The sequence below is a fragment of the Talpa occidentalis genome, unplaced genomic scaffold (genome assembly GCF_014898055.3).
Source record: "Talpa occidentalis isolate TD23 unplaced genomic scaffold, MPIMG_talOcc4v2.1 talOcc4.9, whole genome shotgun sequence".
In the NCBI taxonomy this organism is placed as follows: domain Eukaryota; kingdom Metazoa; phylum Chordata; class Mammalia; order Eulipotyphla; family Talpidae; genus Talpa; species Talpa occidentalis.
Window position 1 is genome coordinate 30,247,863 of NW_023605305.1, and position 19,667 is coordinate 30,267,529.

At 44.1% G+C, this 19,667-nt stretch overlaps 1 protein-coding gene across 4 annotated transcripts in view; it reads right to left on the reverse strand.

Annotated features, from left to right (window-relative positions):
• LOC119235247 (AGBL carboxypeptidase 4) overlaps window positions 1-19,667 on the reverse strand; it is a 940,458-nt gene that overhangs the window by 13,359 nt on the left and 907,432 nt on the right. For 2 of the 4 annotated variants that reach the window (XM_054691775.1, XM_054691777.1), the window contains exon 12: window positions 14,210-14,306. In XM_054691775.1, coding sequence (XP_054547750.1) covers window positions 14,210-14,306 — 97 coding nt within the window. Of the gene's footprint in view, window positions 1-7,310; window positions 9,204-11,652; window positions 12,287-14,209; window positions 14,307-19,667 lie in introns of those variants that run through there. The other 2 variants (XM_054691776.1, XM_054691778.1) reach the window with 2 other exon arrangements.

The following is a 19,667-nucleotide window of genomic DNA, read 5'->3' on the forward strand; positions in this document are numbered from 1 at the left end:
CACAAACACCAGGGCACAGTGAAAAGGAAGCAGTTCATTATAACTGATAAGTTTGCAAGGGATGTCGTTGAGTTGGAAACTTTGAGCTAAGTCTTGAAGGAAAAGAAGGGTTTTCCCTAGTTCAGTGAGAGACCCTGAAGAGGCAGAACTGGCTGGATGTGGCAGCTGAGCAGCTGGGGGTCATGAAAGACACAAAAGTAGAATGACAGCCAGGTTGCTGGCTCAGAGAATTGATTTTAAGAAGATGCCACAAACATAAGGTCATGCTTCACAGAGACCCTGGAAGCCTCTCTGGAGAGAGAGAGAGAGAGAGAGAGAGAGAGAGAGAGAGAGAGAGAGAGAGAGAGAGAGAGAGAGAGAGAGAGAGAGAAAGAGAGAGAGAGAGAGAGAGAGAAAAGATTGAGCAGGCAGGTGTCAGGAGGCTGGGGTGGGGAAGTGAGGAAGGGGCTGTAACAGCTACTAGGTAGATGATGGTGGGAGTGAATAGGGGGGAGAACACAGAAAGGAAAGAAAAGAAACAAATTCTGCCAATAGTATTATCTCCCCATATAGAGATGAGGAACGTAAACAATGTTTTAGATGATTCACAAGACAAAACAGCCCTTGGGACTGCAAAGTCACCCCATTGTACTGCTTGAAGGTGCACACATCACAGAGGCAGAAACAACTTGGCCAGTTTGGTGACTGGCCGGCTGTGTGAGGAGAGGGAGGGGGTCAAGACAAGAACAAGGTTCCAGCCCAAGCAACTAGGTGAAAAAGGAAGACATTAACCAAGTCAGTCAATGTAGAGAGAGAGGCAGACTTGGACTTCAGGTATGGGGTCAGCCAAAAATAAATCTCAGGTCTTTGGGGACAAACAAATTTTAAGCACTAGGAGCTCCAACAGGCATCATAGAAATGCCTTCCTGAAGGGAACAGCTCAGCGTTGGCATTTGGGATTGAATTGAGAGGCAGAGTCTGCTTTGTGTGCAGGTCCTGTCCTAGTTACCCACCAGCTGTGGACCATGGGCAAGGGACCTTATCACACCCAGCTCAGTTCTTCATTTGCAAAATGGGGAAAGTAATATGCTGTGCTCATCATGCACTCTGAGTTTGCTGAGCATATGAGGAAGTATGTAGGTGAGCGTGCTCCTGCATTTCCACAGGCAGGATGTACAGGTGTGACATTTACAGCCCAGACAATCCCTGACAGTTGCCTGCCAGTTCAAATTAACATAGGAAGAGCCTCTTATAAATCCCACTAAGATTTGCTATTTTTAGGAAATATGGTATTTTGCAGACCTAAAATCCCCTCCTTTTAATCTTGTCAGTTCTGCTTCAACTCAGATCATGTAAATGTTTGTGACCAGCTATCTCTTCCCATCTGTTCAGAGCCCCAGTTAACAAAGCACCTTTCTTCCCCTTCAAGAGTCAGGGACCTTTGGATGCCTCCGCCCCCATCATTTGTTCATACAGCAGAGTCAGCAGCACAGGCTCCTCTGTGATCTGTGCCAAGCGTTGAGGTCACAATGATGAATAAGACCTAGATCCTTGGCCTGATCTCTAAATGTGACTGTAGTTTTCTTAGACATTTATCTCATCCCCCTCCTCCTCAGGAAGAGTTTGTACTTCTGTCTGCACTTCATCTGAGAGTAAGAAAACTTTGACTTTAAGAAAAGGGGTTTCCTATAAAAAGCATGTGAAAATATCAACAGATGCTGAGAAAGCTTTTGAAAAAGCACAACACCCATTTATGATAAAGGCACTTGATATTCTTGGGATACAAGGAATACACCTCAACATCATAAAGGCCACATATGACAAACCCATAGCCAATATCATTCTCAATGGTGAAAAGTTGAAAGCATTTCCATTAAGATCTGGAACAAGACAAGGATGTCCACTCTCACCACTGTTTTTCAATATAATACTGGAAGTCCTAGCCAGAGCAATAAGACAAGAGAAAGACATACAAGGAATCCAAATAGGGAAGGAAGAAGTTAAACTGTCACTATTTGCACATGATATGATAATATACATAGAGAACCCCACAAAACTTCACAGAAAAACTAATCAAACTAATAAATCAGTTTAGTAAAGTAGCAGGATGCAAAATCAACACACAAAAATCAGCAGCCTTCCTATACACAAAAAATAAATCTGAAGAAGAAATCAAGAAATCCATCCCTTTTATTATTGAAGCAAAAAAAAAAAAAAATCAAATACTTGGGAATAAACCTAGCAAAAGAGTAAAGGACCTATACAAAGAAAACTATAAAACACTGTTAAATGAAATAGAAAAAGACACAAAGAAATGGAAAGACATCTCCTGCTCATGGATTGGAAGAATTAACATTATCAAAATGGACATCCTCCCAAAAGCAATTTACAGAATCAATGCTATTCCAATAAAAATTCAATGACATTCTTCAAAGAAATAAAACAAATATTGATGAAATTCATTTGGAGCCACCAAAAACCCCAAATAGCCAAAGATTTCCTGAAAAAAAATAGAAGGGAATGGAAGTATCACACTCCCAGACTTCAAACTATACTACAAAGCCATAATAAATAAAACTGCATGGTATTGGACTGAGAACAGACACATGGACCAATGGAATGGAATAGAAAATTCAGAAATAAACCCACAGATTTATGGTCAACGAATCTTTGACAAAGGAGCAAAGAATATGCAATGGAGCAAAGAAAGTTTGTTCAATAAATGGTGTTGGGAAAACTGGGTTGCTACATGCAAAAGAATGAAGCTTGATTACTACCTCATACCATGCACAAAAACCAACTCAAAATGGATTAAAGAACTAGACATAAGACCTGAAACCATAAAATATATAGAAGGAAATACAGGTGAAACACTACATGACATACATCTCAGTAACATCTTTAAAGATTCATCACCCAAAGCAGTGATAGTGAAGGCAAAGATAAATAGCTGGGACTACATCAGATTAAAGCGCATCTGTACAGCAAAAGAGACAGTAACCAAAACAAAGAGACACCCCATCGACTGGGAGAAAATTTTTGCACCCAACACTAATGACAAAGGAATGATCACAAAAATCTACAAAGAGCTGAAGAGACTCAACAAAAACAAAGTAAATAATCCAGTCAAAAAATGGGCAGAAGAGCTAAAAAGAAACTTCTCCAAAGAGGAAATGCAATTGGCCAATAGGCATATGAAAAAATGTTCAACATCACCTGGAATCAGGGAAATGCAAATCAAAACTACAATGAGATACCATCTCACACCAGTGAGAATGGCACATATTAAAAAAACTAGCAACAACAAATGTTGGCGAGGATGTGGAGAAAAAGGAACTCTCCTGCACAGCTGGTGGGAGTGCAAGCTGGTCCAACCACTATGGAGAGTTGTGTGGAGATTCCTCAACCTACTAAAGATAGAGCTTCCATATGATCCAGAGCTTCCATATGATTCCACTCCTAGGTATTTACCCAAAGGACACAGAAACATTAATTCAAAAGGGCACCTGCACCCCTATGTTTATAGCAGCACTATTTACAATAGTTAAGCTATGGAAACAACTCAAATGCCCCCAAATAGATGACTGGATCAAGAAGATGTGGTACATGTACACAGTGGAATATTACTCAGCAGTCAAAAAAGATAAACACATGCAATTTGCAGCAACATGGATGGAGCTGGAAGGGATCATGCTCAGCGAAATAAGCCAGAAAGAAAGGGAAAAATACTGGATTATCTCACTCATAGCAGGAATATAGAAAACCTAAATAAGGGACAAGGAAAAATACTAATTATAATAAAGTAAAAATCAAAATCAACAGGCAACTATGAACCAGAGACACACTACATGGGGCGGAGGGGGAAAAGGGAGTAGGATTAAAACAAGGGGGTGGGAATTGTATGGGGACTATAACCAAGATGAAAATGCATACATTGTACAAATATGAAAAATGATGTAAAAAATGTATAAAATAAAATTGAAAAAAAATAAAATGTATGCTGACTTAGGCTTCAATGCATGAAAAAAAGAAACAACAAAAGGGGTTTCCATCCTAGCAGGTGAAAGGAGGGGCAAGGATGCCATGGTTTGGGGAGAGAGTTCTGTTCTATGCCAGGTATTTGATAGACTTTATAATTTCAAAACAGTTTTATCGAGGTATCATTGATATACAAAATACTGCACATCCTTAATAAATACAATCTGATGAGTTTAGACATATGCAAATATCTGTGAAATCATCGTCCAGTCAAGGTAATAGACATTTCCATCACCTCCAAAATTTTCCTTTTTGTTTTGTTCTGTGATAAGAACATGTAATGTGAGGTCTAACCTCTAACAAATATGTAACTGCACAGCACGGCATTGTTAACTCCAGGCACTGCATTGTACAAAAGTGCTAGTTAATCCTCATGGTAGCTGTGGGAGGGAGATATCGTTCCCATTTTACAGATGAAGATCTTGACGTGTAGGAAGGCTAAATTCTTTGCCCAGGGCCATCCATCTAGTTAACAGAAGATCCAAGATTCATGATTCAGTTTCATCTGGCTTTTAAGGCCCAGGTGGTTCTTATTATGTTATAATGCCTCCCCTGTTCTGTCTGCTTTGATATCCCACTGGCTGAGCTGAGCCAGAAGGGAAGGGACCTCTAATCTTGGTGTGCCCTTAAAGTATTCAGAGGGCAGGAATCAGAAGAAAATTTTGAGCAATAATTGAGGGACAGATGAAGCTCAGTTTGTATACTTCCGAAGGAGGGTGGGGTATGGAATCAGAGCACAAGCATCAGCTCGGGTCAGCAACGCAGAAGACAGTGATGATCTTGATGAGCTCCTATGCCAAGTGCTAAGTGTCCAGACCCTCTGCTGCTGGACTGTCCAGCAGGAACTCAGACAGGGTTGTGGAATGAGAGACAGGGAGAAGGCAGGGTTTCAGCAGCAGCTTAAAAGTCCTGAAATCCTCACACATACACCCAGCCTGAACATGTATGCTGCCTTCTCTTTTCCTAGCCCACAGTCTCCAAGTGATGCCATTTCTTGTTTTGCGCTCACCTGCTTTGCTGTTTTTGACCTGATTTTAAATGGAGAGAAGCGGAGAAAACCCAATGAAAGTCTAGTGTAGGAAAGGGAGCTGGGTTTCAATCTAGATTCTCACTAGCCATATAAATAAATGGAAACAAGAAATTTGATCTTAAAGATTCTAAATTTTCTCACCTGGAAAATGGGGGAAATGATAGTTACCTCAAAGAATAGTCAGAAATATCAAATAAAGCAGTGGATGCAAAACCATCTATGTTTGGCGCATAGTAAATGTTAGATGTACTTTTGACAGATTTGTGAATTGATGCTCTAGGGATTTCATAACTGTAGACTTACGTGGCTGGTACTGTTCTTCCTATTTAGGAAAAATGATGTTGGGGTTCCTCTTGGGCAGGTCTTAGTGGTAGCCTTGAATCACAATTAAAGACACTAGATAGATCATCTATTCCCTCCCCAACTTAAAGGCAATAGAGAAAACACCTCGCTAAAGCCTAGTGCTGCTGCTGCAGCTGCTGCTGCAAACACTATCAAAGGCGGGGACCCAGCCTCTGCTGTGGGCTTCAGCTGCAAAAGATCTGAGCGGCCTCCAGCTTGTGCGCTGGTTTTTGAGGGCAAGAAGATCTTTAGTCCTGTCTCTGAGCCTCTGGACTGAGGCAGAGCAAAAGTGGCCCTGAATATGTGGAGTGATGTGAGAACCTGGTAGGTCTGAGCACAACATTCTACTTTCCACCCTTCTTTTTTGTATAGCAGTCTCCATCTCAGAAATGCACAGAACACTGGTTTCACCGCTAGCTATATGTAGTGAAGTGGCTCACATCTTGAGAAGGATGTGGGACAGAAGAGAGGCTGAGCGCCCCCTGCTGGAGCTGGATGAGCTGGTAGCCTCTGGCTGATTAACCTGCAAGCTTGGCGCTATTCCTCCACCTCCAAGCTGTAATCCTTCCCATTTAATCTGAAGCCATAGGAATAACCTGGTCCAAGAAAGCTAGGGGATTGCTAAGCAGGCCAGGGCCATAGGGAGGTCCACTGGCAATCCCTAGTTTCTTGGCCAGCCCTTTCCTTCCCACTCTGCCAGTGCAGTAAAGCAGACGATGCTATTGTATCTTATAGTCTGCTGTATAGCCAGGTATTTTTCCCCTCTTAAGGAGTGCTAAAATGTTAGCAGGGTCCATACACTGTAGTCCAGAGACATTTAACACCATTCCTGACTTCCAGGAATGTAACTTCCTGGCCCATGTTATTTCTTTCCAGAGTTATAGACTGGGAGGTGACACCTCAGAGCATCTATCATCTCCCTAGCAAAGGAAAGCCTCTATTTGTTCCATGACAGATGTCCATTCAGGCTCTGCTTGTATACCTCTGGGGATGGGGAGCTCACTTTCTCCCAAAAGAGTCCATCCAATGGCTGACAACTCTTTGCTAGAAAGCTTTCCTTATCTTTGAGCTGAAATCTTCTAATGAGTCTTCCTGCACAGATTTGGTTCTTTGCTTCTTTTAGACAAAAAGAAAGTCTATGACCTCCTTTAAGCATTTTATTTTTTTTTTCCTTTCCTACCTCCACTCCCTCTCAATTTTTTTTTTAATCTCAGATAAACAGCTCTAATCTCCTCATTCATTTCTAAAGGGACGTGATTTGCTGACACCTCATCACCTTGGTCACCGCCAAATGATGTTAACTATTACTTATGGAGCACTTTTGCTGACATTTCTTATATTTAAGTTCATCAAACCTGCTGTCGAGAGTTAGACACAACTATTCCCATTTTTATGAGTAAAGAAACAAAGATTCACAGAGGCTAAATAACTTGCTCAAGGTCACATAGCTATTGGGGATAGAACCAGGATTTGAATGCAGAATTAGAACCAGAGTTGCCTGGCTACAAATTTCAAGAAACCACTACCCTCCCTGCTGATGGTGGTCTGTGACCCAATTAATCAATGTAGTTTTAAAAGTAGGATCTAAATATGGACGTGGCATGACGATGACAGTGGTCTGACAGGTAAAAATAGATCTGGACTCTGATCTTCTCTATTTTATGCAGTCTGCCTTGATTCGTGCTACCTCAAGCGATGCCATCATTTCTGAAAAGCCTGAGCGGCTGCAGTCAAGTAAACTTCCCGGCACCGAGACACAGGGACTGCTGGCAGCCAAGTCTGGACTCTTCAGCCTTCTCTTGATGACAGAGTGTCTCACTTCAAAAGTGAGGGTTACACCAACTTGGGTTGGCTGCTTGGTTCTTGAGGGAGCGGAAGACATAAAAGGAAAGGTGCCAAGAACACTCGGAGGAATGGAGGATCTGCATAAACACTTTATTTGTGTTCCTCTGGGCAACAAGAACCCAGGGGAGAAGCTGTATATACAACACAACATATGTTGCCAACGAACATATGGTTCTTTGTCATCATCTCTGAAAACCAATAAGCAAAGGGAGGATAAACTTTGCTTTCGATTTTTGCAACAAACTTCGAAAATCTCCAACTCAAAGCATTAGAATGCTTAACTGGAGCTTTGTGCTAAAGGCCCAGTCTCCCTGGAGCCTCCCTTCCTCTCCCCACCTCCTAATCCTCATTTCCGGGAGGTCATTTTAATTAGCAGGCTGTCATGGTGACTCAGCCTGCTGCCTCGCAGACTGGAAGGGAGCACACTCCCGGAGACCAACTCATCATACAAAGGCACTTTACTGTTTAGAAAAATGCACAATATTTAGCTTGTCCCACCTAGGGAATCGCTGCTGCCGTGGTTTCACATTCCACCCGGCCTGGGAGTGTATCCTTTTGTCTCTGGCATCTCCCTAATGTGGCATCAGCCTCCCCGCAGTGCAGATAATCAGTGCCCATCTCTTCAATGGCCAGGTTTGCACTCCTACACCAGGATCGGGAGATTTTAAACATGAGACCTTTTGGGATGCATGACTAACTTTATGTCTTTGCTGCTAAAGTTGCAATAAAATTACCCAGGTCATTGGGAAATAGTCCTCAAAACCATGTCCTATAGCTGCATGCGGGGGGAGGGGTAGTGCGCTGCACGCGCCCAGTGCAGTGGTCATCTGTCTACGAGCACTGTGATTTCAAAGATTCTGTCCCATTGTTCCCAACAGTTTTTGAGTTGTATGTGTTGGTGGGCGTGTTTTATATCAGCAAATATGGGCATTGCATTTCTAAACTGTAAACAAAACAAGCATAGCCTATTTGAAAAGGTAACCATCTAGTAACTATACAGCTTAAAAAGATTAAGAGGCTTGTTTATAGCTTTGGAAACAGCCCAAATGCCCAAAAATAGATGACTGGATCAAGAAGATGTGGTACATATAACCCATGGAATATTACTCAGCATTCAAAAAAGATAAACACATGCAATTTGCAGCAACATGGATGGCGCTAGAAGGGATCATGCTCAGTGAAATAAGCCAGAAAGAAAAAGAAAAATACCGGATGGTCTCACTCATAGCAGGGATCTAGAAAACTTAAATAAGGGACCAGGAAAATGAATAACTATAAGAAAGTGAAAATCAAAATCAACAAAAACTATGAACCAGAGACACTTTTTGGGGGGTGGGGGGCGGGAGGGGAGGGATTGGGGTCAGAATGGGGGGATTGCAATTGTATGGGGAATATAAAAATAAAATTTATTAATTAAAAAAAATACAAATGGGTAAATACTTAGTGAAAAAAAATAATAAAATAAAATCTAAGGGATAAAAAAAAAAAAAAAAATTAAGAGGCTTTACAAGCACTGACCTGAGATGGGGGCAAACTCTCCAAAGGGATGTCTAGGTTTTCCACATCATGTGAGGGTCTCTATGTTGTGGGAAATTGCATCTGTACCTGCTTGGTTGGGGGCTCCTATTATGTTCCTGAGCCTTAAGCTGAAGGTGCACAATTGACTTGACATTGGTAGAAGGGAAAGCTGGTGATGAAATGTCTTAGTTTTCCCCCTTCCTGTTTACTTACTAGCTTACTCATTATCCCACAGTTCTTATCTTGGACACTAGAAAAATGAGATTCATTTCAAATCCCAGCAGAAAATGCACACGCCTGATGCCGCAAGACTTCCCAAACCCCATGTCTTTAAAAAGAGTCTGAAGGGCCTTTGTGGTTCACTGAGCTCTTCTTGTCCCCTTTGCCAGTGGGGTAGTTGCCGGCTGAATCCCGCAGGAGTGGGTGCTTGTAGGGAGGGGGTTTTTCTTTCCTGTATAGGGGGAGATAACAGTAAGAGAGCAGAAAGACAGCACATATACACAGCACACTGCAATCATCTGTGTGCATGTCTATCTCCCCCATTGGGCTGTGACCTCCTAGGAGTCATGGCCGTCTCTTCCTCTTGTGTCCCTGGAATCCAGACCAGGGTTTGGTTGCAAGCAAGCACCTTGGCTCAATGAATGACTGTTAGATGGATGGATGGATGCATGGATGGATGGACGGACGGATGGACGGATACACTGTACCATTCTGGTTCTGGAGAAATCCTGACTGTCCTACAGCTCCAAATCTTCTACCTTGACTCTAGTTCATTCATCCACGTCATGATGGGATGGAGATAAAAACACAGATCTATAGCTTGGGAACACATGGGATCTCATTCTCTTCATAACCCTCATGGGCTCCAGAGTCCCCATTATATCCTTCAGTATAGCCAAATACTGAAGATGGCGTTGCATGATGGTTCTGTATTCCCCACAAACTTGGGGGCTCTTGGAAGACAGAAAATCACTTAGTTTCTTTATATGTCTCAGCACTCAGAGTGAAATGCAATATCCTTAAAACTACCCTTCAGTAACTCACCACTCTCTGCTTTGCCCACACACTAGACTCTGAGCTCCTTGTGGGTAAGGACCACGTTGAGGATTTTCTGTATTTTCTCCACCCAGGATCTTGTTTATATTGTTGACTGATAAACTGATGTGCCATTGGATTAAGATTTATTTGCAGTTGAAAGAGTGGGCTTTAGAGCCAGAAAGTTTGGAAGTGAATTCCCAGGTCATCTTTATAGGAGAAATGTGACCTTAGGCAAGTTATTTAACTTCTCTGAGCTTCATTTGTAAAATGGAGATAAAATATTCCAATTTGTCAGTGGTGTTGTGAGGTTAAGAAGATAATATGAATGAATGTATCTGGTGTCTCCCCTTGCCTCCTGAAACTTACAAAGCAATGTTCTAGGTACACGGGATGGGTCAACAGACCCTGGAGGTGACAAAGATGAGGCAGGCATAGGTGCTGTCCTTGCAGTGCTTACAGTTGAGCAGGGGAGACAGGTGTACAAAATAACTACACAAAATAATGAAGAACTATAATACACAGAAGAAAATGGCAAGCACCATAAATAAGGAACTCTTGGGCATTTGAATTAGGATTAGGAGTCCTTTCTGGCTGGGTCTCATTTTTATTTTCTATAACATGAAGGGGTTAAAGTGGATGATTCTTAGGGGCTTCTTTAGTTCTACCATTTTTACCATTTTATAATTTGGTGACATTACTCCACGCTGGCCATGTACTATGCGTTAAGGACATGGAGTGCTAAGAGAGCTCATCAAGGAGTGAGCTGTCAGAAAAGAAGCCAAGCACAACAAGACACCATGACAACCCACAATGGACACACCAGGCTGGTCGCACACAAAATGCAACTAGCACTCCAGCAGGGGAGAATGAGCTCTGTTGCAGGCGTAAAACAGGGACAATGGACCACAGCTATGGCGTGTCAAGTGGGCTTTGAAAGATAAGTAGGAGTTCACCATGATGAGACAAAAAGGAGAACATTCCAGGCAGAGGGTAAAGGGTGAACAAAGAGATGGAGGTATGAAAATAGTTGACTTATCAGGGTGAAGCATGGGCATGAAGTGGTAGAAAGCAGGTGGGATGAAGAAAGTGCTCACAAGGAAAAGGGCATGGTAGGAGGCTGTAAGTGAAGTTTAAAATGTAGGCCAGGACCTTGAATAGCAAGAAGAGAAATTGGAACACTACACCGAAGGTAATGGGGAGCCATGGAAGGTGTTTGAGAGAGGGTATGATCTGATATGTAGCTGAGCACTTTTATACACTCTTTGGTATTGTTTGTTATCTTTGCATGTGTACATGCTGTTCTCTGCCATAAATTTGGGCTCTTGATGTGCAGGGGCTACTAATCTCCTCTAGCATGTAGTGCTGGGCCTGGCACTTAGTGGACTTCATTGTATTGAGTAGTTGATGATCTCCCATCAAAACCCCACCATGGAGCGGGGCCTCTCAGCCTGAGAGGCTGAGCCTGAGTCCAAGCTACTCAGAGGCCAGCTTACCCGTCATGCTGGAGCTCTGTCTCTCTACAGAGGCTCACCTGGCTTCTTCGTTATTCCTGTTCAATATTTATCCCCTTTGACGGGGCATTTTGTACTTTAGCTCTGTGACTGTGTCACTGTGGTCCCAATAAATGCGGGGTCTCAGCTTTGGTCATGTTACCAGGGCCGAGAGCCAGCCCTCAGGCTCACATTGCTGGCCCTCCCCCAAGGGGACCCTCTGAAGCGTGGCTCACCATCCAGGGAGGCCGACAGGCTCCCACCAGCATGTGGGTGGAAACTGGCATAATTATCCAAGAGATAAGAGAAAACAAAGATTAATTTCAAGTCAAAACATGTAATTTTCCTTTAAAAGCAGAACTGCTCTTTCACTTATGCCGCTTGATCCTTAGGTAGAAAATAATAAAGGTATAATGATAAAAGCAAAATAATAAAAGGCAAAGAATTCCAGTCCCAAGTCAGAACTTTGTATCCTCCTAGGAATCTGAGGAGTCGCTGGCCAATGGAGAGTTAAGATAATCATGGTTTAACGAGGCAGAAGTATAGGGATGGAGAGGGAGGAATTCTATTTTTCTTACTTTAAGGGTGGGTGCATTTACTTCAGTCCTCAAGGCTATGAACTTGTGAGGAATCAGCTCTGTAACTCTTTTCTAAAGAGGGCTCCAAACTCAAACTCAGGGCAAGGGGTCTATAAACAGTTAAAATCAGGGTGCTGAGAACTCCCTGCATTCAATTCAGTTTCCAAGCCTGTACCTCCCCGCACCTCCAAGGATTCTTCACTGAGGAGGCTGAGAACCAGGCTGGGGGTGGGGTCTGGGCTCTAGTTCTGGCTGTGACCAACCCTGGCTGCTCCCTGAGCCTCAGCTTCCTCATCTGTTTCATGAAGAGGGGCCCAGGGGATGGCGAATCTCCCCAGTGTCAGTGACACTCCGCTGGTTCGTGATGTACATCATGCCAGGAAAAGTGGTAAAGGATCAAGGTAATTTTGTTCACACTGACAGAGGACCTGAAAGAGACAATCCCCAAATTAACTTCTAAATGAGATTCTAAGAATTCTTTTGAGTTTTATGAAGCTTTAAATTTTGAAGACCATTAACCAATCAAGAGTGACTTCTAAGAATGAAGTGAACACTTTCCTCTAGAGGGGCCTCCTCAGAGGCAGTGGTCAGCCCTTAATCCTTGACTCATCCCAGCTCCTCCCTCCCCGCAGGGGCCTGGCACAAAGTGCTGTTTTTCCTAAGTGAATGAATGAATGTGCGCATGTAGCCTTAACAGTGTAGGCACTGCAGGGCACAGAGAAGAAACGGATGTGGTTCTTCTGAAGAAGTTACTAATCTACCAGATGACGGTGGGGGTGAAGGGTCTGAGGGGTGCACAAAGACCCCAGAACAATCTGAGAGGAACAGGGTATGAGTCAGAGTGCACCTTTATGCAGACTCCACTTGGAACTGGGGTGCAGAGCCTGGAACTCATCATGAAGAGGTGTAGACCTGAGAGATCATCCAGCCCACACGAGTCCAGGGATCTGCTCAATGAGCTGGCTGGAAACCTGGGATTACAACCCAGAAACCAGAGGAGATGGGAACATTTATTGAGCACCTACTGGCTTCTAGGCACTGTATTCAGCTTGCATCTAATCTTGAAAACCATTTTTGGAGGCTACTATTATCCCCACCTTATAGGAAGGTAGAGAAAGGATTTATGAAGCAAGGAACTGTCCAAGGTGCCTCAGCAAGTATGAGCCTGAGATGGTATTTGAACCCACAGCGAGAATGGCTTCTCACTTGAGGTGGAGTTTAGCTGGACCTCAGACAAGTTTCAGAATCATAAAAGTCTAGGATCTAATCCTGCCTCTGCCAAAAATTCTGACCACAGGGAATTCTCTTCATCTTTCTGAGCTTCCTTTTCCATACTTTTAATATAAGGGATATAATATTTATAAGGAATAAATAAGAACATGTACAAAAAAGAAAAAATATTTTGTTCAATAAATAACAGTGACTAATATGGTTTCTGTTAGACATGAGAGAGGGTATTAAGGAAGGTGCACCAGTGCAAATGTCCTGAGGTAGAAAAGCACACGGGCAAGGTCATGAGAAGGCCAGTGGGAAGACTGGCAGCATCATTGAGTTGGACACTGCCATATCCTTCAAGAAGAATGGACCACTAAGGGAACAGTCAATGAGACCAAGAGGTAGAAGCAAGTCAGCATATTCCAGAGGCCATTAGATGTCATTACCCAAATGCTTACTGGGCTTACCTCCAGGAGACATGGGAATGACCAGTGCTTTGGGCTCTGGCCCAGACCTTAGGAAAGATACTTAGCTCCTGAACTTCTCTCCTTACTAGCCTAAGAACTAACTGTAGCAGAAGACCCAAGGAGAAACTTCTCAGGGGTATGTATTTCTAGCCCAGAACATTTGTACCTTAAGGAGTCTATGGCTGATGAGGGGACATGTGTATGTCTAGCACTGTATGGGGAACCTTAACATTCAGCTTATGATAATCTAGGTGAGCATATTGTTTTTGCAGATGAGGAAAGCGAAGGGTCAGAGGCCTTATGAGTCTGGATGACACAGTAAGGAATCTTGGAGGATGAGTTATCAGATGAAGTAGTATATGAAGACACCAAAATTAACTTAGAACAATGACTGGACTCAGCTCCCCAACCTCCCCCATCCCTGTGGATTCCCATGTTAGGCCCAGAAATGTGACCACCCCCTCACCCCACCTGACCCCATAATGATACTTAACACTCAGGACAGCCACTGTGAGCTCTTCTGCCCCATCTGTTCTATGTGGCAGTGCCAGGATGATCCTGTGCCACAGATGGGAAACTGGGGGCCAGAGAAGGTCTAAGGGAAGTTGTCTCTGAACACAGCGCCTGTCAAGCAGGACTAGATTTTACCCTGCTAGTTCTGCCACTTACCGCAGCCTTGGCATGGGAAACGACACTTTCTCGACCACAGGGTTTAGACGATAATAATCCAAAAATGTTCTTGCCACATTCCGCCCCAGCTTCATATCTGCGAGTGTGTGCATTAAGGAACAACTTTGAAAAGAGATAGTGAAAAGAGGACTAGTCATAAAAATTATAATAAAAAACAGTAATACCACTCACTGTTCTAAACTTTTTGTATGGATTGTCTTTCTTGATCTTCATAAAATTTTAAACGGCTGATACAATTATGTCCCACCCCCACCCCCGGCTTTCACAGGTAAGGAAATTGAGGGGCAGGGGCTAAATCATTTGCCCAAGGTCACAGAATCTTGAAATTTACCAATAATGAATTCTTAGGGTAAGGATTCATGTCCTGTTAAAGTTCAGACTCCCTGGGACAGGAGAAAGGATTAATTCCATATCGACACCTTAGGGTAAATTAGTACATCTATTCAACAACATGGACTATCTGCCCTGTGCATTGTAACTCACATCCCTGGGCCTTCACACACAAGCTATTTCCTCTGCTGGAAGTACCTTTTCCCTTTTCCTTTGACTAATTCATACTCATAAATTTTCCACTTTACTACCTTTAGTAAAGCCTTCCACGTCACTCTATGCCAGGTTGTAACTGGTGCCCTTGCCCAATACTTCCATGATTTCTGAAATGATTACATTCAAGAACTTTCACCCCTCAGCTCTGAACATCCAAACTGTCACCAACTCTTGTCCATGAGAACTTCTGTCTCTTGAGTTAGTCCATTTCGTTCCTGTCCCCTGCTGTCTTCCTAGAAGATGCCAACGCCATCTTTTCTCTTGACCACTGTCTACCCATCCCAATAGGCCTCAGGCCACATGATTGCCTGCCTCTACTGAAACCTTTCAGTGGCTCCCAGTTGCCTTTAAAGTTCAAATTTTGTGAATTCCTGCTATGAGTGAGACAATCCGGTATTTTTCTTTTTCTTTCTGTCTTATTTCCCTGAGCATGATCCCTTCCAGCTCCATCCATGTTGCTGCAAATTGCATGAGTTTCTCTTTTTTGATTGCTGAGTAATATTCCATTGTGTTTAAGTACCACATCTTCTTGATTCAGTCATTTATTTAGAAAACCTAAATAAGGGACCAGGAAAAAACCTAATTATAATAAAGTAAAAATCAAAATCAACAAGCAACAATAAACCAGAGACACACTATTGTGGGGGAGGGAGTAGGATCAAAACCAGGGAGCTGGGAATTGTGTGGGGACTATAACCAAGATGAAAATGCATACATTGTGCAAAAATGAAAAACGATGTAAAAACGTATAAAATTAAAAAAAAGAAAGCTCAAATTTTGGAACTTAATTTACAAGGCCCTACAGAGATGGGTCCCTGATTATTTTTCTAGCATTTTACTTACTACTTCCCATCTCCTACCACTTTGCCCTTCTAACACTGGCAAAACTGACAATTTTTGTCTCTCTTTCTTTGTCCATGCCACTCTATTTTCCAGACCAGGCTCCCTCCCTCCACGTGCTTCCAGGGCCAACCTCTTTTAAGCCTCCAGATACCTCTGTTTGTTGTCAATTCACTGGATAAGCCTTGGCCACTGCCCATCCAGGGCCATGGAGCTGGACTCACATTTTAGGGGCAATCAAGTGACTTCTCACCACCTTCTTCCAGTTGAGGTTGGGCATAACCCAGGACATGAAAACTAGCATTGATGGAGCACCTATTATATGCCTGGCTCTGCACTAAGTCCTTTGCTTACATCTGTATTTTTAATCTTCAGAACAATGCAGAAAGAAAGGCATTCTTATCCCCACTTTGCCCTGGATGCCTAAGGATCATGTCCAAGGCCACATAACTGGCAGTGGCAGAGTCAGAACTCTAATTCAGAAAGGTCTGACCGCAGAACCTTGAGCTTTCCACCAGCCTGGGCTGCTTCCAACTTGAAGGCACCTTTTCTGTCAAGGGCTGAGTCATCCTAGGCCTGACTAGTGGGAGAAGGAAAAACACCAGATGCCTTGTTTACGATGGTGAGAGGCACCGCAGGCTCGCTGAGCTCTGGACCTGCCACCTGTCTTCTTCCTCTGGATGTGACCGACCTTCTCTCTCTCCTTTCAGAAGTCCGTAAGCTGGCATGGGGCACAGCCTCTCTGACCAGCAGACCCTGGGGGCCTCTCACTGCCAGGGCCTGTAGGGGTGGCTGGCGGCTTTAACCTAGCCAAGCATAGGGAGACCAGACCACCGAGTGTGTGCTAACAGTAAGAGCTTCAGGGGCGCAGAGGAAAGAAGAGGTCCCTGGGATAAAAAGCTGCAGTAGAAGTTTTGGAGTCAGATGCATCTAATCCAAATCCTGGCTCCGCCACAGGCTGTGCATGGCAGACAGTATTTTCCAAAGAGCTTCTCGCTCATGCTATTCTGTGATAAGACCTTGGCATTTCTTCCACTGAGAGGTGTGCTCTGTGTCCTCTCTCCTAGAATCTAGGTGGGCTTGAGACTCACTTCACATCAAAAGAAAGGCAAAAATGATATAAGTGGCATTGTGGGACTTCTGAGGTGATGTCAGAAAAGTCCATGTGGCACGCACCTTGCAGGCTGGAATATTGGAGCTGGGGTCCTGGACTCGCATGCCCCCGTCTGATTGCTGAAGGCCACCATGCTGTGAGGACGTCCAAACTAGCCCATGAGGAGGGGCTGCAAGGAGAGGCCTGAGACTACAGAGATTCCAGCCAGCCCACAGCTCTGCCTTCCAGCCCCACTCATTACCTGTCTGCAAGTGCATCAAAGACTCCTCTCTAGAACAACCCAGTTGAGTCATCCCCAAATTTCTGACCCATGGAAAATATGAGAGAATTGCTATGGTTTCCAACATTGGGTTTCAGGAGATTTGTTGTGCAGCGATAGGGAACTGGAACAATGCGTGCTCTCACAGAAGCTGGCCCATCTCGCTAAGCTCTAGTTTCCCCATCTTAAATGAGCATCCCGGGTTGTTGTGATGAAGTGTGCGATTACCATGGAGTGCAGATGTAAAAAGTGAGTGAAGGGGGGAAGAGCCAGTGTGAACCCTTCCTCCCCAGCCTGCAGTGACAGGCAGACTTGGAGCAAGCCTGGACCGCATCCCTGTTAGTCCTCTTTAGGGCAAGGAGATGGGCTGTTCCAGGAAAGCATCCTCCTGTGACGATCCTTTTACACGGCTCTGTTTAAGTCTTTCAAAGTGGGGGTTGTCTGGGACAACCCTCTTCCCCTTTCTTCAACCATATCTGTGATAAGCAGCGAGGAATACGCACAGGCACTGCGGCCGAGGCAGTGGGGGTACGGCGTTAGATCAGCTGTGAACTGAGGGTGTGTAAACTGAGAGTGGAATCATGGTCATGGCAGCACCTCTGAAGGGTCCCTCAGTGGAGAGACAGGCAGACAAGTCATGTAGAGCCTTACTCTGGGCCACCTTAAAGAGTCTGGATTTTCTAAGCAAGCGGTAAGCTACTGAAGAATTTTAAGCAGGAACATGAGATGGTGTGATTTATATTTTTCAAAGGTCACTGCTGTGCTAAAAATAGGAAAGCAAGAGTAGAAGTGGGCAGATGAGCCAGGAGGCTACTCAGAGGCTCAGGGGAAAGACGAGAGGGCCTGGCGACAGAGGCAGTCGATATGGGAAGGTTTGTTTTGGGGAAGAACGAGCAGGACCTGCTGATGCCTGGAGACTAGACGCGGGGCCTGAAGAAGAGGCAGGAATGAAGGATGACTCCTGCTTATTTCACTTTAGCAGCTGGACAGATGGGGGTGCTATGGGTCTGGAATACGGAAGACTAAGGGTTTAGGGGGGAGATAATAAGGGTACAGCTTGGGTTTGAGATGCCTATGAGATAATTATCATCCAGGCCCTGAATCAGAATAAGAAAAAAATCAGGTAATTGAAATGACTTCCCAACAGTCAGCTCGGTGGGTCGCTCACACCACAGATCTGACTGGCTGACAGGTTGCATTGTGCTCAGCTGCCTCGTTCCTGGTTCCCAGAGTGCACCTATTCTTAGGTGTTCCAAGGTTTCCAGGGAATGGAGGTGAGTGTAAACCCTCTGTTCTGTCTTGGGGTCTCGATCTGATGCACTGAACTCACATCATATAAGTGAGAGTCAAGGGGCCAACCTGGTTTCAACTGGCAACTTGCCACGTGACTGTGGCCATATCCTTTCTCTGTGCCTACTGCAAAACTGTAGTCACTCAAGTCCTTTCCAGTGTCAACATGGTATGCCCTTAAAGGCCTTTGTAGAACACGCTTATTTAAAAATCCTATCCCCATTGTTTCCATCAATAAATCTTTATTGAAAACCTACAATGTACCAAGATATTGTAAGTACTTGGGATGCACAGTGGACAAGGCCAACAAAGATGCCTGCCTTCATGGAGCTTACATTCTAGTTCTGAGATACAAACTGTCCATCTAATATCTTTGCAAATTACAAAGAATGCCAGAAAATGCTATGAAAAAAAGATAAAAATAGAGTAAGGGGAGTGCTGAGGAGCAGGAAACAGACAGGACCATTAAGTAGAGTGGCCAGAGAAGGTAGCATTGAAATGGTGGTGCTTCGCGGACTTGGAGGAGGCAAAGGAGCAGGCCAGCACCAAAGAAAAGTGAGTGATCCCCATCTGAAACACAAGCCTTGACCAGTCATTTTGTGGTGGGAGTCTTCCTAAATCCAGCCTAACCCCACTTCCAGAGATGATAGTCTAACCCGGGGATGAGTGCTTCCTGGTGGGAAACCCTCCTTCTCGACTCAGCAGTTTTCTGATTGAAAGTCCTCCCACCCTCCCAGAGTGACCCCAGCGGACATGCATCTCACATAAACAGGCCTGATGGCCTTGACCTATGGCTTCTTTCCTCATCCTTCTCTTTCCCTCACAGAACCTCACTCTGAAGTGTCCATACTTCATTCCCTGCAATTCTTCCAGAACCACCAGTGAGTTCACCTGGTCTGTCTTGCACCAAAGGCATCTGAGGTTCAGCCTACTCATCAGCTACCATATTTCACCTCCTTCTCCCCACAGCAGATCTGATTACTATTCTATTTTGTTGATGAGAAATCAGAAGTCTTTTCCAACAGGGCAGCCAAGTATCGGCACAAGGAGGAGTGACATCCATTCGTTCATAAATTCAGCCGTATATTTATTTATTAGGTGCCTTCTAAAGGTCAGACACTGTTCTAGGAACTGGACAGTGAAGACAGAAGAATACAGAGTCCTCATGAAGGTCTTTCATCACCACCATCCTCCCTCCAAAATAGAAAATTTAACTCCTACAGCTCCCTGTTTGGAAGCCCCCACCTAGAGTTCTTTCTCTGCTCACGTGCCTACCCCGCCAGCAACAGATGATCATCATTAAAGGGGAAAGATTAATTCTGCAGAGGGGTAGGCCACAGAAGAGTGATTTCTCTTTGGTAAGGCTGACAGCACTGCTGGAATATTAA